Here is a 26,619-nt window from a genome sequence, read left to right as displayed (position 1 = left end):
GGGGGACTCGAGGGAGTTCTGTGCTCTCACCTGAAAGAGTTCTGTCCCCAGAAGAGCTCCATATGAGAGGAGATGATACGGAAGCAGATTACTGACAGTCTCAACAATTGCCTGCATGTCTTCTCGTAGTGTCAGAGCTTATAGTTATAATTAAAGTGACTGTTTAGAGCCTGGAGATAGTGTCGATTGATTCAGAAGAAAACAGTCACTCTGGAACGGTTAACAAAGCAGAGGAAGAAGTCGAGACTTGAGGCTGTAAGAAAGTCAGGCCAGAAATAAGTGATTGGCGCCACAGGCAAATATGGCTGCCTTAAGGCCCCCCCTGTAAGAACCTTTCCTTTGTCCTGTCACAGCTCCTCTCTGCACCCTTCTCAGCATCAACTAGATACTCATCCTATCATCCATACTACTACTGCCCTTGAATCCATCTCATACGCATCACTCAGCATCTACAATTCACTTAGAACTTGTTACTAATGACTAAAGGATCGCAGGGTACGAGAAGTAGGGTGAGATACGATTCCAAGACAGGCTCTTTCTCCTTCAGCTCTTGGCTTCTAGAGACATGTTCGTATCAGCTTCTCATCGTCAGCTGGTGACACGAGTGCCCCTCACATGTGCCCCTCACACAGATTCGTGTTCCACTGCCAAGATCGATTGCAGTCCGGGCTGTTCAAGCCTCGACCGATTACTTGCATCAAATGGTGGGCAGATCCCCGCCATCTTATCCAGCCTTACTATCGGAAAGCAGCGGAGAGGGTCCTTCAGAGGCACTTCTTAAACAATATGGCTCATGCATCAAACCATTGAGTTTGGATTGCCATCAAGCTACTGACGCGTCTCGTGTATGCGACTGACCAACAAACGAACACGAGGATGTTAGCTGACGGCAGATTGCCTGGTAGCTGCGCTAATTGGTTGATCTCGAACCTTTGTGAATCCTGTCAGAGACTGTTGTAGGGCATCCCGTTTGGGCTGTTCAAGGCCTCGTACTTTTTATAGTCCTCTCGACTGCGGCACTGTTGCCTGGCCGCGGCACGGATCTGGATTTTGCAGCTTAACCAATATTCTTCGAGCCGAGCCTTGGGTATACGAGGTATTTGATGGGTTACCGCTGAGCCCCATAGCCACATCCCAGACAATATCCAACAGATGATGTCAGACTGAATGCTTTTTCTCCGACCATTCTCTGTGTAACACAATCAACCTTGGGAGAGAATCAGACCTTGCGACACAAGTGTCGTAATTACTGAGTGATCCCTATCCTGCGAGCTGCAGGAGGCTTGTCTACGGTTTACCAGGGGTACTCTGTAAGTCATACCGTCATGTGGACGCGTCTCAAGGATGCATCGCTCAATGAAGACCACGGGATCATCAACTTCTCGGACCACACCGAGAAGGGCGCCATTTCGTCGGATCTGCGGCCTCGAGCCGGCCGTATTGAAATGAGGAAAAAAGATCTTCCTGACAGTCTTCAAGAGTATAGACGAGGGAGGCTGGTCTGATGTTCATGCGCCACCACCAGCCTAGATTGGAGCACCCACGTTCTTAGTCGTCAATACTTGCAGAGCTTACAATGGTTGAACGTCAGACCCCAGATCCATAAGACCTATGGAGTACAATGCAACTGCACTAGTCTCGGCTCCGATATACGACAATGGACGACGTTGCATTGGCCAGAGAGAAACACGAACTCGCGTGGCCTCGCGGGCCCTTGACTTCTTTAGCTCTGCAGTGCATTACAGGCTGCATTATCAGTAGCCCTGGCCGCTGATATTAGTATCGTCAATATGACTCGTCCGTAAATGGATGAAGTAATGCCAAACCTCACCTGAACCACCCCGTCTGCTATTGAGATAACCTACCGAGCCAATGATCGCTCCTAACCCTTCGCATCAGTCAAGACCCCAGGAGCGTCTTACTTCCAAGATGACTAGTGTTGACTTGTCGACTACATAGCCCGGCTCGCATTGGAAACCTAATAGGTGCGTCAGCTAAATATTTGTCAGACAGCTATAAATGAATGCAGTAACGGCAGGGAAGTCCTTGATCCTTTCAATGATAAACTTGGCGAGGCTGATCATTGCTGTGTGCTGAGGCTTCTTGCGTAATCCTCCTCATTCTGAGCAGCAGGTCTAGAGGGCGGTGCCTGTTCAACATAGGTGGGCCTGTATAGAAACCTCGTGGCTAATTCCTGCCTCGAAACTTGCCTCATCGAAAGAAACAAAAGTTAAGGCCATTATCAGCCAGCGATGCATTCACAGACTACAAAGGACGAGCGGTCCAAAGATGACTCCTCAAACGAGAAGCAAGACGCTATTGAACGCAGGAGACTTCAAAATCGGCTATCCCAGAGGAATCATCGTCAGTGGAACCTGTGTCTTGTTAATCCCATTCTCCTCATCCATTTACTCACCAGTCAATAGGCCGCAAGATCCGGGACAGGATCGCCAAACTTCAAGAACGTGTTATTGCTAGCGAGCTCAGAGCCGTTGCAACGTTGAATGGATGGGACCAAGCGAGTCCTTCAGCTGCGTCCATGATGGAATCCAAGCCGCAAGGTGACTTTGATAGCAGCCCGTCGGCTTCTGCTTCGGAAGATGCAGCAATCTCGAATCCCTCCCAACGGAACGTCTCCTCCAGTCTTTGTCGGTCGTGCTGTAGTCTACTCAACCAGATGCCCAGTTCGTCCTCTCTGCCTTCTCCACCTTCACCTCTGCCGTTTGACCTCGGTCTCGCCAACGGGGTTGACTCCACCAACTCATCACCCTCTACTCTCTTGAACTCTTCTCCCTCATCGTCTCAGCCCAATCCCTTCAGCCTAGACGCATCTTTAAGCATGACGGGGCTTCACACTCCGAATGAATTCAGCTTCCCGCCATATCCTGACCCTCCAGGCTCCCAACAATATCCACACTGCCCACACTACTATGTAGCAACAGGTGAGGCCACTGTCCCAATATCAACGGACAACTGACTAACCACTGTGTCTTGCTTTAGAGGCCTCCCTACCGCATATCATGCAAACACTGGGTAGCGCAACCTCGCATCCCAAGGCCATCATCTTGATACCGCATGGACATGGATACTCCCCAGCACCATTCACAGGAGCCAACGCGGCAGACTCCACAGGCCTTAGGAGCACGTTGAACGGAAACTTAAATTTGCAAAATCCAGGCTGCCACTGTCTAAGACACGACCGCAGTGCCAAATCTCCTGACCTAGGAACATCCGGAGAATGGATGAACACGCCGTCTTCGACTCCGTTCTGTCCGCTACATCCTTCACAGTCGTCATCATTGGACAATTTTCAGTCCATGATGCTTTGAGCCATATATATTTCAACTCTATCTATGCTTCTTATGTGTCTATGTTTATGTGATGTTATTTGTGAAAATTTGGCCGGATGAGGTATATAGTATAGACCACACATGGTGTGACAAGGCCCTGGCCCCTGATGATTGTATCGGAGTGTTTACTACTTTCTTGTATGAATTTTGGAATAAATACTTTTTCCTTTCACGATCATTTCTTCTCTACAGTTTAAGAGCATCCCGTATTCCCTCTGAGCACAAGGCAATTCTACATTTGACACTCGATTTCCACTTCCAATAGTTGCCATTATACGCCAAAAGTTTATTTGGCTTTCTGAGAATAGATATAGGAGAAGATGCCTGTAGACCTTTGCAGAACTTGATTCTAAGGACCTAAGGAGTGTGGAACAATATACCTGACTGCTTAATATAATAAGAACTTGATGCGAATGAGAGAGAAACGAAGTGAATCAACAAAGATGATAACTTCAAGAGCCAGTGACTGTACAAAACCAATCTGGCTCCAACAAAGCAGTACATTAGTCAAAGTGGATTCTCCACAGCTCCCGATCACAATCAGTCTTGTACCCCGTCCGGGTATGCAGCATGGCTGTATTGTCACTGACAAGCAGATCGCCCTGCTCCCAAGAGAACCGCAGACAGACGCGGTAGTCATACGTCAGGTCATCAACCACTGAGACCAGCCCCTGCTCGTCGTTCTCGATAGTGACCGCACAGGTCGAGAACTTGGTCTTGGTGGAATCCCACGGCTGGTGCCAGCGCATGCACGGCAGCCCGGTGACAGGGTGCGGCACCACCAGGGGCAGATTCTTCAGCTTGGCGTCCCAGAAGCCGTCGTTGTCCATGGCCCAGGTCACCTTCTGCAGCCGCTCTGTGGTCCACGGCAGAGGCAGGTACCGGAAGAAGAGCCGCGAGCTGGCGAAGAGGGTGTACCCGCTGCCCTTGGGCGCGGTGGCGGGGCAGGTGAAGAACTGGTAGCCTGGTGGCTTCTGGACGCGCTTAACCTCCCCCGTGACGGGGTCTGTCTCCTCTTCAAACTTGAACATGCCGTCGTAGTGCATTGGCATTGCCTCGTTGGAGGTGACGTTGTTACCGAGCTTGTCGGTGCGGCCGGCGTCGCGCACCTTTTGGATGATGCCGAAGCTCCAGGGGAGGATGGTGCCGAGCTCGGATGCTTTCTGGACGTATAGCTCTTCTTCGAGGGTTTCTCGGAAGCCGCGCAGGACGACCGGGGAGAGTCCGGTAGAGAGCTGGCGGACTTTGTGCATTGGCAGGTCGCGGATGGATGGAGGGGGCCGCGAGTCGTCAATATCACTGGGCCGGATGACGAGGCCGCAGGGGTAGAGGTGCTCGAACTTGACCCGCAGGCCGTCCTCGACCCAGTCGAAGAGCTTGGACTTCTCCCGGAAGTAGTATGGCTGGCCGTTCTTGTAGACTAGCTCGTGCGTCTCACGCACATCCTCGGCGTGAACTGTGCGGAATGTGCCGTCAGCGCCGACTGCAATCGACGAATGCCATGGTGTGTACCCGAGGGCGCCTCGGACCTGTGGGACGAGCGAGATGGAGAGCTTCTTTGCCCCGTTTGACTCGTGGATGGAGAGACGGACATAATCGGCACGGTTGGCCTTGATGGCGGCAGCAAACATCTTTCCGCGGACGATCATGCTACGAGCAATCTGGGCGATATGAGCTGCTCTGGCCTTTTTGCTTGTATACTGCGTGTCCATTTGAGGGGCCAGGTCCTTGGTCAGGAACTTGATGTATCCGCGATATGTGAGGCAGGTATCATTGTCACTGCGGATGGCCGCATCAGCATCGAAGCTGCGGTCTTCGAATCGGTACATCAACTCTCTTCGGAGGCAGTGCGCATGCGCCAGGTAGTATGACTTGGCTTGTTCAGCGCTGGTCAGAGGAATCCAGGGGTGTTCGAGAAGCTCAAACAGTCGGATAAACTTGACATGATGAAGCTCCTTCTCAACGGCCATCCTGCGGAGGGCTTCTCCATACTCCCAGACAGTCTCGTCAGGTACTCCGAGGATATCTATTATGGTTAGCACGATGAAAACAGTGGCGAGTACAAGAGACTTACCATTGTATACGAGTCCATCCGAGCTGATATATACATCTGCACCCGGTTCGTAGACTCTTCCAATGTTCTCGCACAGGCCATTCAAATGATATAACGCCAGCTCCTCTCCGAGATCTGGCATCACACCCAAGACCTTGTCTCGAGCATTGGGGGACTTGAAAGGGAAAGCTGGGAGGATCATCCGAACAGGCTCCCGCTTTTTGACTTGCTCAACCACGGTGGGAATGAACGAGGTCAGTCCCTGCCAGGACTCGCCAGTCTTCTCGAAATTCACCCCATAACTTTCGATGACTTTCAAGACAGCAATTGCTGTTGCTTTGTCTTCAGAGATGGGACTGTTCTCCTCTCCGTTGGTGGTTTCGAGGGCCTCGGCTAGGAGGTACGAGGTGTCATCCTTGGTCTCGTTGCCCTCGTGCCTGAACGTGACTAGGACTGCCTCCTTTGATTCAACAAGCGGATTGTCGCTGCTTTCGGGGGTGGTGACGGTTACAGGAGGAATGTTGTTTCCGCTTGCGGCAGGTTGCTCGTGCCGATCATCTTCGCTCAACGGTTGCTGCAGAGAGGACTCATTGCGATGGTGCTCCTCAGCGAGATCCTCAGGAGCTTCGGAGGAGGAGGAGGAAGCAGCGATTTCAGTCGTCTCAACGTTCAGAGCTTTTGTCCCATACGAGCCAAGTAGGTCATGCTCTTGTGGCTCCACAGAATATGAGACGGCAGCGTCCTGTGGGTTCTGCAGTATGGCGATCATATCGACGAAAAAATGAAGAATGATACTCTATGTAAAGACTGATGAGGTTCCTTTCTCAGTTGGTATGTTGGGTACTATGTTGCGTACTTCCGAGTGTGACTTCGGCCTAGCTCAATCCGTCGGTATGCACGTTTTTATATCTTTCTAGAAAGAGAGAGACAAAGCAAGACGTAGTGCGAAGAACGCAGCTTCGTCAGCTATATCATCAATGACGTCGAAAGAGCTGAGGATCCCAACTGTTGTGACATTGTTGACTAACAAGCAACCTCACTGTATGATCCCATACGCTACAAGCACACCGTCTCTGCTTGGATTTTGGCAGTCAGCATCATCTATAGCTGAATAATCCCAGTACGAGAAGGATCTATAGGAGGCTGATCAGTGTCCATGCCTCCTGTACCCGGGCCATGGCAGTGAAGCTGAACCTGCATCCGATAGAAGCCTTGAAAGAGAACACGAGGTAGCTGACACAGAGCCTTGGGAGATGACAAGGCTTGCAGCTGCTTAGGCAGATATCCTCGGCTCTGACAAACGAGATATCTGTCAGTGCCTTCAAGTCACATCCATGTGCGCGTCGTCTCACGGCACCCAATGTGCAGCCAAGCGCCTTTGAGGGGTCTGGTCACAGTCAGGCCAAATTTCACATTGAACGCTTCAGCTGCTGAAGACGACCCAGTCAGCAGATATGCTGCGGATTTGTGGAACTGTTGGAACTGTCTGTAGGGTTACACGCTCGCCACGTTCTCTACGAGCACAGCATCCAGGGCGAGGCCCTTGGCCAAGGGCGTCGGGCTGTGCCCACATGTAATAACAGATACGCAAAGACTGTCTCTCGAGAGCACGATCTCACTGTCTTACTGGAGAGAGGCTGTACCAAGATTTAGGGTCGATCCTGTAGAAATGTGACTCAGGCTGACTCTACAGAACAGGCTGAAAGAAGATTTTCAGACAAAATTTGAATTCCCGCAGACAATAGAGGAGGGTCGAGAACGCATCGAACTCATCCCCTCACCAAAAAGAACTCTCAGCTAGCTTGTAGCAAGTTAGATCGCCTCTTCTGAGATCCCTTATTCAGAAGGCTCCCCTTTCCAGTCATATTCCATCACGCGCGAGATGAATGCCGCCATATCAAGGGAGGTCAACTGACTAACGAGATACAAGGATGCATCCAAGCAGCTGCTCACTCCTGCCGCCGTCAGTAGCCTGGCGGACCCAACTTTTAGAACCCCTGCATCTATGTAGCGCTTGTGCGACACCTCAGGAGGGGGAGCCCCTTCTCCGTTTACCCGGATGCAGAACTCCCGAAGTTTCTCAATGGCACGATGGTGAGTCGTGACCGAAACCCCAGTCATAAGTCCAGCCGCCCCAACTAGAAACGCTCCGGTGCAAATTGAGAACAGTACACGCGGTTCATCTGGCGTCTTGGGAGGTAGTGTGGCAAAGCTGCGAATAAGGTCTACCTCCGGGGGGTTGGACGCGACGAGTGCATTGAGAAGAGATGGTGGCCCACCAGGGACAACCATGATGTCGAAATCCGCGAGACCCTGCATTGCGTCCTCAAGCAAGAGGTCCGTCTGGACCGTGAGGGCCTTCTTGGCGTTCACTGTTCGTGATCGAGCAATGGTGTTGATCTGGAAAACCCTGTCCGGGTTATCCGGGTTTCGATTGTGGGATGTATGAGTGAAGACTTCCATGGGGGCCGTGAAATCAAGGATGTCCACTCCTTCGAAGAGTAAAACGGCTACCTTGTAGTACTTCTTTGGCGGGGTAGAAGACATGGTGAAGGACAATTTCTCGCCTGTTTCAGACTGGGATGCTGATCGTTGAGTGTAGTCAATAATGCGATTCTGACAACCACGAACGCGTTTATTCCAAAGAAAATTCTGTTGAACCGACTGAGCTTGGAAAGTAAGGTACTGATCTGATATTTGATCGAGCGAAGGAGTACGAGTGTGAAGGAACTCATCGGCCAGCTGTAAGCTGACACTGCTGACTACATCTGCACGGCCAGTCCAATGAGGCGGGCCATCGCAAGGAACGAGACGCACGAAGAATAATCATCACTTGCGTTCATTAGGCAGAATCGCGATAGTCTTGAAGCATAAGGAGTAAGACAAGCAATCATTGGGCTTGAGTAGCCAGTCTGTATTACTTTCACTTGCGGTCAGGTCTGTCCATGGATATACCCTTCAAAACGCAGGAACATTTGTCCCTAAATGAGCTTAGAAGTATTAATAGAACTTAGTAGTAGAATAATCTGCTAAAGTTCAAATACTCAAGTGCAGTTTGTTTGAGTGTCAGTGTAGTCGGTAGTCTCTCTTCAGAGTTTTCTCTCGCCCAACTGAGTCAAGTTTTCTGCGAAAACAAGAATGCATAGACGGATCAAGAAGACTTGCTATGTCGTAGAGAGTCGCATGGATTGATACCTGCTATAATTGTCAGGTGAGAATCGGAAATCAACTGCGTCTTCAATGCTGAGGAGTTGAAGTAGAAGATTAAAAGAAAAGTGGGTGGAGCGGGGTGTGGACAGAAACGAGGTGTACCTTTCAACTGCATAGATTCTGATGTCTTTCTCGACGGCTGTTGATGGTCCCAGTGCGGGCAAGATGACCAATATGGGGTATATTTGAGTCATTCAGAAGCTTGAAGCTCAAATGGATGCTTATTACCATATTGCTCACTCTCTTAGCACAAACATCAACACACACAGAATTCCTCATGACTTCGCCAGCTTATAGCCATCACTTCTCCATCAACAACGTCCCCTTTTGAGTAGCATCATCATACCAGTATCCTCAACCCAATGTGATGGGAGGCAGACGAGCATATGTTTGGACCAGCGTTCCTGAACGCTTGAAGCGGTGAGTCGACTTGGCTTCAAAGTACCAAGACAGAGAGATAGCTCACAGTCCTCCTCGGATTGAACAGCCCCGCGACATCCAAGGTCTTGAAATATTTTTCTGGCCAACTCAAGGACAAAGCCTTCGAAACCACCATCTCCCTGGATCGTAACCCTAGACGCACTTGAGTCATTCAAAACCCCCGGTCCTGAACTCCCGCGTCTCGCTGCCGAGACACCTCCAGGACATTGTTGAGTTCAACTACACCATCAGTATGGAGTATGACGCGTCCACGACGCTGCTGAGCGAGCTTCGCGCCCAGGATCAGTTCTGGAGTTGTCGGCAGATGTGTGATATCTGCGCGCCTCGCCAGCACGATGTGTGACTTACGGACTGGAGAAATCCTCGGCACGGGGACGGTGAGGAGGAATCCATGGAGGGGAGCTATGGATATTTGCTTGAGATCATGCAGGGCGGCAAGGTGCCTCTGGCGTTGTTGGATGCGTCGCCGAGGCACTCGGTGCAGGATGGGGATCTGCCCTCCGCGTTGGTAACCTGAAGCCAGCAGGGGCGGCTCAGTAGATGTACTTCAGTCATGAAAGAAAACATTCCAGGTCCTTGTGTTGTAATACCATGAAGCTGGCGTGGATTATAGATTCATATTGACTGATGAAATATGACTTCAAAAGTAGATTCGAAATGCTTAAACGCGATGAGTCCTCAAGCAATATGGTCCATAACATGGAAGCCATCCAACTGTCAAACGCCTAACAGGCAGATCATAGTTGATAAATCTGAAAATAGCAGACAATGACATCCCGGAACCTGTGCACACCCATAAACCCCTACCAATGCAAAAAGAAGACATGGTGGCGTAGGAGAACCATCATGGTACTAACATGTTGTCCAACGTATCACAATCAGCTCCAAAGCGGAGGATGAATGTACTCGGCCGCGCGGTCAAGGATAGTAGGTATGGTCCACTCCCCACTCGTGGAACTCTCGGGCGTCGGAGGCGGCAGCGACCCAATGCTAGGTGTCATAGCACCGACCGTTACAGGAGGAACAAGATTAGCTGCGGTTACTGAACCCGCTGAGGGATTCCGGTATGCTGAGCTGCCATTGTGATCGGCAGCGCGGCTGCTCAGGGAAGAGAAAGCAGCTTCTAGCTTTTCCAAAGCACGGTAGGTCTTGGTTAAAGGCTTAGCCCACTGGGTTTGCGCCTCAAGCGGTATGGGCGCAGACTCTGGAGAGGTCTGGTCAAGAGCAGCAGGACTGGTTCCTGTCATATTCGCAGCTCCTGGAGCTGTATTGTACGCCGTGCTGCCGGCTGCGGCAGGACCTGGTCCGAGAGTGCCTTCTTCATTGGCGCGTTCGCCGATGATGTTTTTGAGCTGGTGCAACAGGTTCCAAAAGTGAGGGTCCGTCTTAGACTCCTCAGTGACTGCTAGAAGGAACATTGAGCTGATCGCTCGCTGCAAAGTAATCCAGGAGCGTGACGCATGAGAACTGATTGTATGCATCTCAATGTATGCCTCGACAGTTGTCATCAAATTCCTGACGCAGTCAGCGCGCATGCTGAGGGTAGTTGGATCGTTCGAATCCAGTGGGGACTTGAGTGCGGGGCGCAGCAGCTCGGAAGAAAAGTAGGAAGAATGTAGCTTCAATACAACCCTTTCCAAATGTTCCGTAGATGAAAGGCAGTACTTGCGGTCACGCAAATGCGGTTTGCCTTCAATCATAATTTGTTGAATCCTTTCTTTATAAGTTTGTATGGTTTTGAAGCTCATTTGCGAGTGAGAACTAAGCATCCGCGAGCGTACGACCTCGAGGGCCAGAGAGATTATTCGGCAAAGAGTTTCAAAGTACGAGAGCTCTCCCGGCTTCGAATCTTCGCGGTACGCGATATCCGGCTGACTGACGGCGGTGGTTGACGGTCGATCGTACGAGAGAGAGAAATGGCTGTCCTGCCATGCCATAGACCACCTAAACGACATTAGCATGATGTTAAAAGTCCTTGATAAGACTGAGTGACTGTACCAAACATGTCGTCTACGGTAGCGCTCCTCTAGTGAGAAGCGACTCGATTCTACATGGAGACCAAGCGCAAGTCCCATACGAAGTGTCATGCCTGACGCCAGTCAGCCACGAGTCCACGAAAGAGCTGCTTTATTTACTCACCAAGTAAGACATAAGAGATACCAGGGTTCATATTGTACGACAACACGTTACCGATCACCAACAGGGTTTGAATGGCTTCGATGGTAGGTTGTGAAAGGAAATTGGTCATCCGGAGACATTGGTAGGAGCAGCACACTAGATTCAGTCAGCAGTGAGTTAGAATGATCGTGCACGTGTAGATTCGAAACATACCATATACTTGAGAAGTAAGTTCTCTCTCTTTTGAAGGCAAGTCGGATGACTGACAGCCGGAAGCCAGCACGGCGAAGAGCAGACCCAAGTAGGCTATAGTCACACCAAACGGTCGCTGTGCTTGATCCGTGTCCGTTCGGTATACGCCACCCATAGATGCTCTACTCCGCAATAAAAGATCGAGATTCATTTCAAACTGCTGGATATCTTCGATGACAGGGTAAATGGCGCCTGCGACGTCGCGATAGTAGAAGAAAAATCTGCCAGTCTGTTAGCATTCAACGAGGCTCATAACGTCCCAGCCACGGGTAAAGAACTGACTCCTTGCACTGCTGATCACTTGGAAGCGCACTACAGACTGCGCTAATGTCAAATGTCGACATATCCGAAGACCACAAATCAACGAACGGATACGTGGCGGACTCATTGTCGAGACCCAACTTCGGCAGGATCCCACCCTCAAGGAGAGCTTGGAGCTGATCTGACCCGGACTTGTTGTTGAGAATGTACGCAAGGACGGATCGAGATCCCAAGTGCACAGTGCCTTCGCCCAACGTGTTCGCTGCATGAATGCCCTCCCGTTCCGGAGAAGCAGCCTTGGACCGATTACTCCCATCAGCGCTATGCGCACTGCCCGCCTCCAGGATCCCACCGGGGCCCTCCTCGGCCCGTTCCAGTCCAACTCGTAGGTTCGAAATGGTCTTTTCCATCTCCTTCAGCCTGTTGCGAACATTGTCCCACTCCTCCCGCGCAATGGTTATACGGTTCCCGGATCCTAAGGAGTTAATCCGACTTGCCCCGGCCTCCTGCTTGATCCGCAGATGGGGCTCCTCCTGGTCAGCTGACACCGTATGCTCTGCCACACCGGGATGAGAGGCTCCGGCGGGGCTGTCGTTGTATGACGGAGGGATTGAACTCCCTATAATCCTTTTTTTCGACGGCCGCTCGTACGAGCAGATATCGGGATGGTCGCGCTTGACACAGCCGTCGCACGGAAGATTGCGGTCGCATTTAACCTTGCGTGCATGGCAGGGATAACAGGCTTTGGGTTCGCGCGCCTTTCGTTTTGTTCGGATAATCGCGTCAACTTGGGATTGCGGGAGGTCGGATAAAGATCGGGAGGTAGCGGCGGTCATGTCGGAGCCGGCTGCGGACGGCGAGAACGACATTGAGGCTTGGTAGGGGGACGCCATTGGAAATATCAAGATCGGCACTCTATCGAGAAATTCCCGAGTGCTGTATGCGTTTGTGTAGCTATAAAGATTCGGTGAGAGATCCGGCTGAGCCAACCTCGGAGATCATGGAGCAAAGCGGAGGAGCGGATGCGGCGCGAGATGTATCAATCGATGGCAGCGTCAGGAAGTCAGGTCAAGAGAAATACATCACTTTCCAGGAACAGATCTAGAATTAAGTGTTCAGAGCCACAGTTCTCAGCATTCTGCACGGTAGCAGCGCATCTGGAGAAAGCCGTGGTGCGCGCGGCCTGAGCTGCCGGGTTGGAGAATCCGCTGTTACTAAGCAGCAATCTGCACGGCACGTGATAGGCGCGGGGAAGGCCAACCCTAATGCCAAAAGAGGATAGGGATGACGTCTTGACCGAGAACATGAAGTAATGATGGCGATGTTCCCAGACCTTTAAGGGAAGGACCTCTCTAGTTGAATGAAAAATATCTATTAATCTAATTCTATTGTAATTGGTATATGATATCTATCAATGCTTCCAAAAACCCAGAGGACTCCGCTTTTTTATAAGTCATTCACATGACCTGAATAGTAACCAAAAAGATAAACCCCAGAAAATATAGTAATAAACCGGGTGGAAAGTAGTAAAGTATCGGATATGCAATAGCATTCTACGAAAGTCCGGACCCTTAAGCAGAGACTATGCGTCGAAGAGCTCTAGTGCTTCTCTCCCGGTCCCTGCTGCTCCTCGTCGTCGGCGAAGGCAAATTTCGAGTACCGACGGATGGAAGCGCCTTTGAAGTAGAAGACGTAGGGGATCGCGCAGCAAGCGAGGGCAATGAAGGCTAGCAATGTGCTGGCCCATCGGTCGTTCAAGCGGTCATACATCTGCTCCGTGAACAATACTGTGGATGCACCCCACATGGAACGGAGGAAAGTCTTTGCGGCAAGGGCAGAGGCTGCCTGATGCTGGTATGTATCCACTGTGGTAACAATTAGTACTGTACCATCGTTAAGGATTGAAGAGAACATACCGAGGTAATTGTTCGCAGAGTTGTACAAGAAGATGAAGCCGAATCCAACGGGGAGGCCACCAATGCAAGGGCCAATCCAGTGGATGTTGGGGTATGATGTCCAGGCGAAGATAAAGAGACCAATGGGGATAAACCAGCATGAAAGCATCATAGGGATCAGACGCGCTTCAGCTGGAGGCTTTCCACCGTGCTTCTTAACAAGTGTAAGATAGTGCTTGTTGACGAAAGGAGCACAGGCAGCGCTACACAAGACACCAATGGCCAAAGGAATGAACATCAGACCAGTAGGACCTGAGCTCCATCCCTTGCCTTTTTGGTAGACGATGGGATAGCTAGAAATGAGCTGTCAGTTCAGTCCTCGAAAAATCTTGCAAGGCAGTGCCAACTTACGCGACGAAGAACATGTATAGCAAGCCATACAAGACGGACATATAAATGGAGATGAACAGAACAATGGGTTCCAAAAACAGGAGCTGGAATGGGCGGAGGAGGAAGATACGCAATCTTTCTCCCATAGGGCGAGCGTCCAATTCTGTCTCTGTGACGTACTTCGGATCATTTTCAGTTTTCCTTAATTTCTTTGCTCTCTTTCGCAAAATCATTGGCGCATAGGTCTCCGGGACAGTGAAGGTAATCAGGACCCAGGCGACAAAGGCCAGAATGAGCTGGATCCAGTAAAGCCATCTCCAACCAGCGTGGCAGAGATAACCACCAACAAGAGGACCGATGGCGGGCCCGATGAATGGGCTGGCAGAGAAGGCAGCCATGGGGACACCACGCTCCTCATTCCTCCACAAATCAGCCAGAGTACCGCCGACCAACGTCATTGGAGCACTGAACGCGATACCATCGATAGCTCTGCAGACGATAAGGGTACCGATATTCTTCGAAACCGCGCAAGGTATGATGAAGATAACCGCAAGCAGGAGCGTAGCAGCGTAAACAGGCCTGCGTCCAACCATTTCCGAAAGAGGAGCAAACATCATAGGGCCCGAAGTCAGTCAGCATGGGACAAGCTCCGAGTGATTCTGTTCATTGAGACTTACCGACACCAAAACCAATGACGAAGACCGTAACCGTAACAAGACTGACTTCATGAGAGACATTGAAGGCCTCGGATGGCCCTTCAAGGTCGGCCGTGATCACACTACTGGCGAAGGCGACGACGAAACATGTGAACGAGACGACCATAGTGCAGTACCATTTGTAGGCCTTGGACCAGTTCTTTGGGTTCTCGGGATCATTGACTTTGAATGTGACCAGCTTCCAGTCCTCTACCTTGCCGGTAGCAGAAGATTTGACTGGCTTGATGATCTCTCCCGTCGCAGTCTCCGCGGTGTACTCTTCCAGGTTCGCATCGTTGGTGACTTGGCGGAGGGGAAGGTCCAGGGGGTCGAATTGACCCTGGCCAGCTCCCAAGGAGAGCCTCCGCGTGGCATCCTGATGGTGTTGTTGGTCCGACATGCCGAGCTATGCACTAGCGACACTCAGATATCCTAGTTGGGATGGAGATGTAGTACTGAGCACGGTCGGTAGCCGGGAGATACATCCAGGAGGATCCTGGCAAGTACTTATACCGCTGAGTCGATCCATTTTTATCGTTTGAAAATTGAACCTGTGGGACCAGTCGGGGAGGGCGGCGGGCCAGATGCAAGAAAGGAGTAATAATGGATCTTTCCATTGTCAACATCATAGAGCATGATACCAAGGACGGCAGCTTGTCCCGGATCTGCCTCGGCGGTCTCTCGGTTGCCCGATCTGGCAGTGGACCTACTAACCTCTTCAGGCAATATAACTCGAGGCGACCGCATTTATCATGACGTCCCGCTGTCAAGTATGGATGCTTTTTTCCATGTCTCTATCTCTCTATACCAAATGGAGTCATAGACAAGAGCCTAAACTTGACATTTATTTAGTTGGGCAGACACTCAGCTTACTCAGGGGTAAATCTTCTCCCCACCTAAACCATCAATTCCAAATCTGGATGAGGCAAAAACGAAGGAACAAAGGCGATCAAGGCAACATTTGATTGATAGCCTATGGCGCAAGTCCGTTCAAGGTAGGCATTGAAATCACCCTCGGACACATCTTTCGATATAAGAAGAGAGGATATAAGAGACGGGTAAATACCAGCTGTGCTCCGTACAGAATGCTGTTTCAACGGAGTGCTCCTAGTGGGAATTCTTCAATCGACGTGACCAGTTTCCCTCTGATAGTTAGAATCCATATTTTGCCATTGGACGTGAGCGTCTCTATCATCAATCTATGTAAGCTGCAACTTTTTGTTGAAGCTTGGCTCAGCGAGAGCACGAACCACCAAGGTCAGTCAGGAATTGTTATCAGTTGGTTATTAGGGCTGGTTCCGGGTCCCTTCATGAGCCTGGTCAAGTTAGCTAGCTGCTTATGGCGAAGTGGGTCTGATTAGCTTGCACTGTGTATGTGTATTCTGGACCTTGGGCACAGAATCATCTAGATCTATGGAACCCTATTATTGAAATCAATGTTGCGCATAGTCGGAGGGCTACTCCCATATTTAAGAGCTCATGTGTTCCCCTTAAAACCTCCTAGAGAACTGAGAGGACTATCAACCCTACAAACTGTGTAGTTACGAAGCAACGTCTTATGTTTGACTGTTTCTTGGCAAAAGTCATAGATGTGGGATATCACAATTATCCACCTTGTAACTAGAACGAAGTTTTCAAAGACTGGCATAACTGCAATTATGCTATCTATCATTATAGCTAGTATTACGGAGTACTCGGCCATGAATCTTGTTGGCGAGAAAATTTGCTGCCAAAGAGCCACCACCAAGGAAGCTCCGCCGCCAATAATTCTTGGCATCGGAAGGCTGATGTGATCATGTGACGTCGGAGCGTTTCTCCCAATATGGTAAAGCGGGTTTTCCTTTCCTTAAGAGGTAATATGTCTTCGAGTAAGTTATGCGTCTTGTCATTAATATTATCGGGATAATTACTGGAAACCCTTGGCTTTTGTGATCAAGCCTCAAAAGGTGATAGAAGTTGCATACAAAATCTGAAATGAAGTCTGTGCTGATATCCGGAATACAGTAACGGCTAAGTTCAATGTCCTGTGAAGTTTGTGTAGATGGATCGACAGTCAAAGCCGATGATCTAACCCTTTGTGTCTGTACCTCCACAGGATTCATACTCCGTATTTTCTTGCGACTCCGGCAAAATATAATCGTGCGTTGCTCTGGATTTTATATCACTGCCTGGCATTCTCTTGTCGAGAACACTTTATGTATTGGAAAACCGGTTCTTCTTCCCCATGTCTCACACATCTCCACTAAAGAATGCGGGACAGTGGACACAAGCGGAACATCATTGCTGTGACATTCAAGCTTCTATAGTAATAAACTCACTTGGCGCTTCGAATCTTGGACACCAGACATTGAGCAAGATGCAAATGATGTCGACCCCTAAGATGAAACCCACGACCTTTAATTTCTTTCAAATACAGAAGATGGACATGCTGAATCCTGAGGCATCCACGGGCTCAAGTTTGTCCGTAAGTGTCACATGACTGATAAGCAGAGATCATTGGGAGATAAGCCGGAAAGGGATTAGCGCGGGGCTGGAACTTCGACGCCTCCCAAAAAGACTCGAGTTGACTCAAATGTGAGTAATTTTACGACGGCCAGCAGCTCAACGCCCCGTCGCTGTGGTGCTCCAGCCGATTCTTCTCGTTAGAAGTGTCTCTTTGGCACTTCTGTGAAGATTTGAATCACATATTTGTCTTTCTCATCTTACTGTCTCCCTGTCTCCCTGTCTCCCTGTCTTCCTCAGGTTCGCCATCCTGTTGCCCGCAGAAGCGGAAAAAAAAAAAAAAAAAACTAATAGGAGGGGACAAAAGGTGCCACTTCACAATGGCCTCCACATCCACCAATTCCACATACTTGGCCATCCCAGGCTCAGTTGCCTTCTCACACTCTCGTGGACGGGCAATTGCAGCCAGCATCGGGGCCCAGGATGTTCGGGCTCAGTGGATCCACTACGTCCACGCTGAACGACCTTTGGATGCTCAGCAACAGGGCGTCTTGGAGCAGTTGCTCCGTTACGGCGATATCACCGATGTTCCCGCCTCATTCGGCCCCGAGGACGGTTCCTTCGATGTCTTCTATGTCTTTCCCCGCACTGGAACGATCTCCCCTTGGAGTTCCCAAGCTACTGGTATCTCGCATGTTTGTGGCTTGCGTCAGTACGTGAAGCGCATTGAGCGGGGTATCAAGATCTCATGTCTTCGCGAGAAGTCACAAGAGTTCAAGCCTGGTTTCGAGGATGTTCTCCATGATCGGATGACCCAATTGCTCAGCCAAACCGAGCCCGACCTGCACCTAATGTTTTCCGAACATGCTCCTCAACCCCTCGAGACGATCCCCCTTCACGGCAGCGACAAGTCTCCCAAGGAAGTGCTACAAGAAGCCAACAAGCGACTAGGGTTGGCATTGGAACAATCAGAGATTGACTATCTCGCTGATGCTTACGGGCCCAATGGTCCCCTCGCTCGTGACCCTACTGATGTCGAACTGTTCATGTTCGCTCAGGTCAACTCGGAGCACTGCCGTCACAAGCAGTTCAACGCTTCCTGGGTTATCGATGGCAAGCAGATGCCAAACAGTCTCTTCTCCATGATCCGCAACACGCATAAGAAGCACCCCGATCACACCGTTAGCGCCTACAGTGACAACGCTGCCGTGCTTGAGGGACCCAACGCCGCATTCTGGGCTCCTGACCCATTCACCGGCGAGTGGAACCACACAAAAGAGATCGTCCACTTCCTGGCTAAGGTCGAAACTCACAACCATCCCACTGCCGTCTCTCCTTTCCCTGGCGCTGCCACCGGCTCGGGTGGAGAGATTCGGGATGAGGGTGCAGTCGGCAGAGGCTCCAAGCCCAAGGCCGGTCTTGCTGGATACTGCGTTTCTGATCTCCTGATTCCGGATCTGAAGCAGCCTTGGGAGCTCGATGTTGGCAAGCCCAACCACATTGCGAGCAGCTTGGACATCATGCTGGAGGCTCCCATTGGCAGCGCTCACTACAACAATGAGTTTGGTCGTCCCTGTACACTTGGGTACTTCCGTACTCTCCTCACACAGATTGACGTCGGCAACGGACAGACTGAGGTTCGCGGTTACCACAAGCCTATTATGATTGCTGGTGGCGTTGGGACAGTCCGACCACAGCATGCTATCAAGAAACCCGAGGCCGTCAAGCCCGGCTCCTACCTCGTTGTTTTGGGAGGTCCTGCCATGCTTATTGGACTGGGCGGGGGCGCCGCTTCCAGCATCGCGTCCGGTGAAGGATCTGCGGACTTGGACTTCGCTAGTGTCCAGAGAGGCAACGCTGAGGTGCAGCGGAGAGCTCAGGAGGTTATCAATGCTTGTGTGGCCATGGGGGAGAACAACCCCATTAAGTTCATTCACGACGTTGGTGCCGGTGGGCTTTCCAACGCGCTTCCCGAGCTGATTCACGATTCCGGACTCGGTGCCACTTTTGAGCTTCGTGAGATCGATAGCGCCGACAAGAGCATGAGCCCCATGCAAATTTGGTGCTGTGAAGCCCAGGAAAGATATGTCCTCGCAGTTGGCGAAGAAAGCATGAATAAATTCACCGCCATCGCTCATCGTGAGCGTTGTGGTTTCTCGGTCGTTGGCCGTGGTGAGGGTGGCTCTGACGAGGACAAGAGACTCATCCTCCTTGACAGAGACTCCACCGAGTATCCCAAACCCATCGACCTTCCTTTGTCAGTCCTCTTTGGCAAGCCTCCTCGGATGACAAGGACTGTGGACTCCCGCAAACTGAAATTCCCCGCCGTCGATGCCAGCCTTACCAGCTACCTTCCTTCCCTTGCGCCGAACCGCGTCGAGCTGATCAGCGAGGCTGCCAACCGTGTCCTTTCCTTGCCTGCCGTAGGCTCCAAGTCCTTCCTGATCACAATCGGCGATCGGACCGTGGGTGGTCTTACTGCTCGGGACCAGATGGTTGGAAAATGGCAAACCCCGGTCTCTGACGTTTCCGTCACGGCCACTGCGTTGGTTCAGGGAATGAAGACTGGTGAAGCCATGGCCATGGGTGAGAGGCCAACTCTTGCTCTTATTTCTCCGGCCGCATCGGCTCGGATGGCAGTTGCGGAGTCGCTCATGAACATTGCTGCTGCGGACTTGGTCGACCGCCTGAACCATGTCAAGCTTTCTGCCAACTGGATGTCCGCCAGCAATCACCCCGGTGAGGGAGCCGCCATCTACGAGGCAGTTGAGGCTATTGGTATGGACTTGTGTCCTAAACTTGGCATCAGCATTCCCGTTGGAAAGGACTCCATGTCAATGAAGATGAAGTGGACCGATGAAGCCACCAAGGAGTCCAAGGAGGTCACTGCCCCTATGTCCCTCGTTATCTCTTCCTTCGCGCCCGTCGGTGATTTCCGTAAGACCTGGACACCAGCCCTCCGCAGCGTTGAGGATGTCGGCGAGACCGTTCTGATGTTCGTTGATCTCTCATTTGGCCGCAAGACCCTGGGCGGCTCGGCCCTCGCTCAGGTCTTCAACCAGGTTGGAGATGAATGCCCTGATCTGCGCGATGTGGAGATCTTCAGGGACTTCTTCGACGCTACTCAACAGCTTCAAGAGGCAGGCATCGTTTTGGCCTACCACGACAGATCCGATGGTGGTCTCTTCACTACTCTTGCGGAGATGATGTTTGCCGGACGCTGCGGCGTGGAAATCATGTTGGACAACATCTGCCCCACCAACAGCACACAAGATCTTGTATCAACCCTCTTCACAGAAGAACTGGGTGCGGTCTTCCAGGTGCGCAAGGAGCATGAGATCCAATTCCGCTCTTGCTTTGCCACCTGTGGTCCCCCTGCGGGCCTGATCCACAAGATCGGTCGCGTCTCCGAAAGGCCAAAGCAGAACCTGGCCATCTACCACAAGGCCAGTCTTGTGTACCGCAACAATCGCGCAAACCTCCAGCAGACCTGGGCTACCACCTCGTATCACATGCAGAAGATCCGTGACAACGCTGCCTGCGCGGAACAGGAATTCTCGAACATCCTGGACGATACCGACCCCGGTCTGTCATGGAACCCCACCTTCGACCCGAAGGACCGGGCCATGCCCCTTCTCACCAGCCTCAAGTCTCCCTTCAGCAACAAGCCACGTGTGGCCATCTTGCGTGAGCAAGGTGTTAACAGTCAAGCAGAGATGGCCTTTGCCTTCAACGTGGCTGGATTCTCTGCCGTTGATGTCCACATGACCGATATCATCTCTGGCCGCGTGTCTCTCTCCAGCTTTGTCGGTCTTGCCGCCTGTGGTGGTTTCTCCTACGGTGACGTTCTCGGTGCCGGTCAGGGTTGGGCCAAGTCTGTCCTACTGCACGAAAATACCCGCACTGAGTTCCAGAGCTTCTTCCAGCGTCCCGACACATTTGCCCTCGGTGTCTGCAACGGTTGCCAGTTCCTCTCCCGTCTCAAGGAATTGATTCCTGGTGCATCCAATTGGCCCAGCTTCGAACGCAACGCCAGCGAGCAATACGAAGGCCGTGTCTGCATGGTTCGTATCTCGGATCCCGACCCGGCCAACCCCAGCGTCTTCCTCCACGGCATGAACGGCTCCTCGCTCCCTATTGCCGTCGCTCACGGAGAAGGTCGCGCTTCGTTCGCTGCAGCTCCCGGCACCTCGGCTCAAGATTTCGTTCGTCAAGGCTTGGCCCCCGTCCAGTACGTCGATAACGCGACTCTCAAGCCAACCATGAAGTACCCATTCAACCCCAACGGCAGTCCCGAGGGTATTGCCGGTATTCGCAGCGCCGACGGCCGTGTCCTGGCCATCATGCCTCACCCTGAGCGGACCGTGATGGGCGGTATTGCCAGCTGGCTGCCTCCTAATGCTGAAGAATGGGGTGACATTGGTCCATGGGGTCGTGTATTCTTCAGCGCCAGAAGATGGGTTGGCTAAATGTGGATATTTCATTTGCGGCTTTCTTTCTCTTTGTCTAGTCTGGCCCAAGATTGGGCGTGATGTACAGCGAAAACCAAAATTGTTCGGGAGGGTACTACTTCTTTTTGGTATATAAAATATCTACACCTTATGTTCTGCATGATGAGTCCGATGCCTTGGATGATCAAATCAAATTGTTGTGATGAATTCAACCGGAATACAAGCATATTTACAGCGTTTCTCAATCTTCAATTACGAATTTATACTCCCCTTGAGCAAGCCATATCGCTCACATTCCAGTTATGTAGACCTCTAAATCATTGAATAGCAAAACAGTATGGATATCATAGCAAGGTATCATTACAGTAGAATCATCGCGCCTCTTTTTTTAAAGAGCAGGCCAAGCACTAAACAGCTAACCGCTTCTTACGCCACTCCAGCTTCTCAGCCAGAATCTCCCAACTGATCTGACCATCCACACGTCCCACACCCTTCAAACCAGAGGTCAGAAATGCAAGCAACTGGTCAAAGTGGCCTTTGATATCCCTCAGTCGATGCGCGTAGGGTGCCTCGTAAAAGGAAATGCCGGTGGTATTGCCAAAATCCTCGTCCGACTCGTCTTGTGTATCGTCATCATCGTCATCATCACTTTGTATCGCGTCGTCAGTGTATTTTTCCTGATGCTTCCTGCTGAGGCTCTTTCTGCTTTGCGAAAGCTTGGCATACTTGGTCGGCGTTCTCTGATCGAACAGCTTGTCCCCGTAGCGTGTCGCTTGGATGTCTGCAAAGTACACGCAGAGATCTAGAAGGTTGATTGTGGCTTGGTGAAGAGGTGATAGATTGCTGGAGAGGAGGCATTGGTCTTCCAGGGAGGACATGTACGCACGATGCGCTGCGATCATTGCGTCGACGTCCTTTGTGGCGGAGAGAGACTTGCGCAAGGACTCTGTCGCTGTGGAGATGACAAAGTCCGTAATGTGGCTGTAGAGGGTGTTCAGGAACCAGAGCATGTGGTGCCGAAGGGAGTAGCTCAATGCGTTGCTGCTCCTGTCATGGGAGAATTCGTCCGTCTCATCGGTGTATTTCAGACGCTGTTTTACGATCAAGTGTTTTGCTCGGCGGATCTGCATCAGGAATGTCGAGATGCGCTGGTAACGATGGATGGCGTCTTTGGGGATGATGTTCGCGATGGGCCAGGGGAGGATGTAATCGAATGAGATGGTTCTGAGAGTCTTGACTGAGCGGCTGCGTCCCTGCGGATCCTGGTGTGAGCGGACAATTATTCTGGAGTGGTCGATGAAAGACATGCTGCTAAACGCGCTCTGTGCGAGTTCGGTGAGGAGATACCTGTCGCTCCAGGCGCCTCTGCCGCGATCCATGAGGTCAAAGACCTTGTTGTCGATAATAGCTGACACACTGAGGTCCTTGCAGAGGTAGATGTGTTCTAAGGCTTGGAGTGATCTCCACAGCCCGCATTGCTGGTCAAGCTCTTTTCGTAGCAAATCGGACGCAAAGGAGTGGTTAGCCTCGACGAGCTTGCTGATAGCGGACTCGCATATGGCGGCAAAGGGAAGACAGAGTAAGGAACTCGAGTCATCACCATAGATACGTTCCAAGGTAAGGGGAATCGTCTTCGAGTCTCCGAGTGTCTCTAGAGCATTCAGATGTTGTAGAAAGACCATGCTTTTACCCGCGGTGAAAATTTTTGGAGCAACAGGTCTCATAAATTGTGGAAGCCCAAATGAGTCGTCCACAGCATACCATTCGCGCCAAAGGGACCGCAGATCTTTATCGTCACGACGGTCTATGATGAAAGATACCCCTTCTCTTGAATCTAGTCGTCCCTCCTCCATCCAACGACGAATCGGACGAATGTAGGTTTCGAGACATGAAAAGAACAAGTTTGCCAGAAATCTGAACTCGTCATCGTCCCCTGTAGCTTGCTTCATGCATACAACATCGTACAATAGGTCAAGACACCGTACACCGTCATCTGGTGAGTTATACTTGAGATTGGAGATCAAATCGGCCAGAAGCACGAGCATCGCCGATGCGCTGCGAACGTCTTCGGCCAGTTGTAGTAGGCTGACAGAAAAAGTGGCTCCTGGCGAAATGCACTGAGTTTGCACTTCCGACAAAAACGCGTCGAATTGGTTCAAGCAGTCCTCAACACATCGGTGAAAGGTTTGCATAAAGGGAACAACCTGGGTGATCTTGATGAAGCGTCTTATAACATCTACCTTGGCACCGATCATGCTGAATGACCGCAAAAGCGAGGACAGGGCCTCGGCCGAGGTGTGTGTAAGAGTATACCGTCGATCGACCTCGATGCTGTCATCGAGTCGCCAAAATAAAGACGTGGGCAAACCCTGCAACATAAACAGTGTTTCTCTTACAATTTGAAGCTCCGTGACCACACGGCAGGAAAACGCTCCGACTTGGTTGGATTCCGCATGCTTCTTAGGCCTCCAGAATTGAGCTTCCCTAACGGAGTCCACGAGAACCACGTCCGTTCCAGGAGAAAAGACTTCATCGGGGATTTCATAGTCTTCCTCGGAGGCAATGGGACTGGAAGGTAGAGTCTGCGGGATTGAGGCGTTACTGCGCCCCGAAGACGCAAGATCATCATCTTCTTCTTCGGATGAGGAATCTGCGCCGAAATTTACACATTCCCAGATATCTTCATCACAATACGCGGATCCCGAAGCATCCAACTCCGTCCAGGAGAGTTGCTTCGCGTCTTCGTCGACCTTGGGCTTGGGGAGTCGGTCTACCCGCGAGAATACAGCCGGGCGAGAAGAGAGCTGTAAAAGGAAAGATAGTATTTCGGGAAACCATGAGCTATGGTGTTCATCTAATTCCGTCAAGCGACTCCGGAGTGCGTCCGCCAGATCATCTTTATTAAGAACCTGGAATTTCTCCTGCAGGCCCTCTAGCTGTTTTGAGACCGCAAACTGGTCAGTCCGGCCATGAGAGGCGGATTTGAACGTGTCTTCGACACGCTGCTTTAGATGCTTGAGTCGTGACGTATTCTAGATGCTAACATTAGCAACAGCGGAGCGCTCAAAGCAATGACAGTACCCCATACAGTCGGATCGATCTTTGTGACAGCCAAAATTAGCTCATCCGTTAGCGCACTAATTTCCTCGGGGACAGTCATCTCGACGCGTGTTGCATTTGCAACAAGTCAGCGTAGAAGTTGGAACTTAGGAGGAATATTCCCCGAGGATCCCCCATTGTTGTTTCATCGACAACCCCTTCTGGTGGCTCCTAGGACCTTGGATCGAGCCCGGGTTACGCGGCATCCAGGCCTGTAGACGTCAAGACGAATGTCTCTCTCCGTCTGCTCCGTGGAACGTGACGTGTTGCTTATTTATTGCCACGCTATCCCTCTTTGGGATAAGCGGCATCTGGTCCGACAGAGATAGAGTCGCCAGAGGAGGGAAGAAGTCGACGACAGCAGCCAATTTTCCTCTTACTTTCCCCTGGCTATCGGTTATCGCAATCAAACAGTCAAGATGGCTGTGGCGAGGCCTATACGCATGATAGGTGCAGCATGCATCCTACTGTGCCTCTTTCTGATCTTTCAGGTCAACCAAAGTCACGGCCCATCCTTCATTAGTAAGGGGTCAAAGGAGTATAATGGCATGAAGAGAGATCCCCTTTTAGATCGTGAGTCTCGCCTGGGTTTCTCTGGAATCCTTGCCTTAATACTTCTCATCTCAATTTCGCGACTCTTGCACGTACTGATGAAATTACCTTTACAGCGACCGGCGAACCCGAAGGTCATTTATGGCGAGCCGACAGCAACGACTATGCCCCCAACAGCGCCCATTCCGCCCGCACGAACGCTGCTCTCATTTCCCTCGTCCGTAATGAAGAGCTGGACGATCTTATTCCGACGATGAAAGACTTGGAGCGGACATGGAATGGCAAGTTCAATTACCCCTGGATCTTCTTCAACGACAAGCCCTTTACGGAAGAATTCAAAAAGCGCACACAAGCAGAGACGAAGGCCAAGTGCTATTATGGTATTTGCGCCCAATCTTATTTCTACTCAATGCAAGAAACCTGACAAAGTGTCCAGAGCAAGTGCCAAAGGAACACTGGGACCCTCCGGAATGGATCAACATGGAACTCTTCCGCGAGTCTGCGGCGATTCTGACTGAGCAGAAGATCCAGTACAGCGACAAGCTCTCGTATCATCAAATGTGCAGGTGGAACAGTGGCATGTTCTACAAGCATCCCGCTCTTAAGAACTACAAGTACTACTGGCGTGTTGAGCCGAAGGTCCAGTTCTTCTGCAACGTTGATTACGATGTGTTCCGATTCATGGAGGATAGAAACCTCACTTATGGTTTCACCATCAATCTTTTCGACGATCCCAAAACTATTCGCACCCTCTGGCCAGAGACTAAGAAGTTCCTGGCTGCAAACCCCTCTTATCTCTCCAACAACAACATGATGGGATGGTTGACGGACGACTCACTGCGGCCAGACCACACGGAGGCGGCGAATGGATACTCTACCTGCCACTTCTGGTCGAACTTTGAAATCGGTGACTTGGATTTCTTCAGAGGAGAGCAGTACGATGCCTATTTCAACCATCTTGACCGTGCCGGTGGTTTCTTCTACGAGCGATGGGGCGACGCTCCAGTTCATTCGATTGGTTTGGGACTGTTTGCGGACGCAGCCAAGGTTCACTGGTATGTTATTTCATGATCGAGTTAACGCTTAAAGCTAACTTTCACTTTCTCTCCCAGGTTCCGTGACATTGGATACAATCACATTCCCTACTACAACTGTCCCAATTCACCCAAGTGCTCTAAATGCACCCCTGGGCAATTCTACGCGGGCGCACCCTTCCTCGCCAAGGAAGACTGCAGACCCAGCTACTTTAAGCATGTGGGGATGCATTAACCCATGAAAATGTTTCTTCCTTAATTCCTGAAGATTCATCGTATGGCATGCAATGTGTATAACTGCAGAGGCAACTGTCATGACCCACACCATATATCATACCCAGCATTGATGACGATGAGAGCTTGAAAACCTTTTTTT

General features: G+C 51.0%; 8 protein-coding genes across 8 annotated transcripts, besides 2 other annotated features; 3 read left to right on the top strand and 5 right to left on the bottom strand.

The window, feature by feature from the left end:
* Positions 1–605: 605 nt before the first annotated feature.
* Positions 606–629: a microsatellite.
* Positions 630–2,252: 1,623 nt separating this feature from the next.
* xanC (transcription factor xanC) lies at positions 2,253–2,977 on the top strand (the record flags this gene model as incomplete). Its single annotated transcript, XM_001266263.1, has 2 exons — positions 2,253–2,364; positions 2,427–2,977. The coding sequence occupies 2 exons, from the start codon at positions 2,253–2,255 to the stop codon at positions 2,975–2,977; spliced, it is 663 nt and encodes a 220-aa protein (XP_001266264.1).
* Positions 2,978–3,853: 876 nt separating this feature from the next.
* Positions 3,854–6,172, bottom strand: xanB (isocyanide synthase xanB; the record flags this gene model as incomplete). The annotated part of the gene is made up of 2 exons (XM_001266262.1): positions 3,854–5,376; positions 5,425–6,172. The coding sequence occupies 2 exons, from the start codon at positions 6,170–6,172 to the stop codon at positions 3,854–3,856; spliced, it is 2,271 nt and encodes a 756-aa protein (XP_001266263.1).
* A 1,067-nt stretch (positions 6,173–7,239) lies between these two features.
* On the bottom strand, positions 7,240–7,950 carry xanA (isonitrile hydratase-like protein xanA; the record flags this gene model as incomplete). Its single annotated transcript, XM_001266261.1, has 1 exon — positions 7,240–7,950. One exon carries the CDS (start codon positions 7,948–7,950, stop codon positions 7,240–7,242), a length of 711 nt encoding a protein of 236 aa, XP_001266262.1.
* Positions 7,951–9,932: 1,982 nt separating this feature from the next.
* NFIA_039400 (putative C6 transcription factor) lies at positions 9,933–12,578 on the bottom strand (the record flags this gene model as incomplete). The annotated part of the gene is made up of 5 exons (XM_001266260.1): positions 9,933–10,998; positions 11,053–11,143; positions 11,194–11,328; positions 11,386–11,645; positions 11,707–12,578. 5 exons carry the CDS (start codon positions 12,576–12,578, stop codon positions 9,933–9,935), a joined length of 2,424 nt encoding a protein of 807 aa, XP_001266261.1.
* Positions 12,579–13,284: 706 nt separating this feature from the next.
* Positions 13,285–15,065, bottom strand: NFIA_039390 (MFS transporter; the record flags this gene model as incomplete). The annotated part of the gene is made up of 4 exons (XM_001266259.1): positions 13,285–13,550; positions 13,602–13,933; positions 13,992–14,457; positions 14,648–15,065. The coding sequence occupies 4 exons, from the start codon at positions 15,063–15,065 to the stop codon at positions 13,285–13,287; spliced, it is 1,482 nt and encodes a 493-aa protein (XP_001266260.1).
* Positions 15,066–17,371: 2,306 nt separating this feature from the next.
* Positions 17,372–17,400: a microsatellite.
* Positions 17,401–17,487: 87 nt separating this feature from the next.
* NFIA_039380 (phosphoribosylformylglycinamidine synthase) lies at positions 17,488–21,576 on the top strand (the record flags this gene model as incomplete). The annotated part of the gene is made up of 1 exon (XM_001266258.1): positions 17,488–21,576. One exon carries the CDS (start codon positions 17,488–17,490, stop codon positions 21,574–21,576), a length of 4,089 nt encoding a protein of 1,362 aa, XP_001266259.1.
* A 389-nt stretch (positions 21,577–21,965) lies between these two features.
* NFIA_039370 (putative gamma-tubulin complex component GCP5) lies at positions 21,966–24,718 on the bottom strand (the record flags this gene model as incomplete). Its single annotated transcript, XM_001266257.1, has 2 exons — positions 21,966–24,590; positions 24,647–24,718. 2 exons carry the CDS (start codon positions 24,716–24,718, stop codon positions 21,966–21,968), a joined length of 2,697 nt encoding a protein of 898 aa, XP_001266258.1.
* Positions 24,719–25,076: 358 nt separating this feature from the next.
* NFIA_039360 (glycosyltransferase family 15 protein) lies at positions 25,077–26,478 on the top strand (the record flags this gene model as incomplete). Its single annotated transcript, XM_001266256.1, has 4 exons — positions 25,077–25,230; positions 25,326–25,589; positions 25,646–26,264; positions 26,322–26,478. 4 exons carry the CDS (start codon positions 25,077–25,079, stop codon positions 26,476–26,478), a joined length of 1,194 nt encoding a protein of 397 aa, XP_001266257.1.
* Between the last annotated feature and the right edge of the window lie 141 nt (positions 26,479–26,619).

This window comes from Aspergillus fischeri, genomic scaffold (genome assembly GCF_000149645.3).
Source record: "Aspergillus fischeri NRRL 181 1099437636247 genomic scaffold, whole genome shotgun sequence".
NCBI lineage: Eukaryota > Fungi > Ascomycota > Eurotiomycetes > Eurotiales > Aspergillaceae > Aspergillus > Aspergillus fischeri.
The sequence above is the reverse complement of the archived record's forward strand: the minus strand, read 5'-3'. Positions and strand labels throughout refer to the sequence as shown.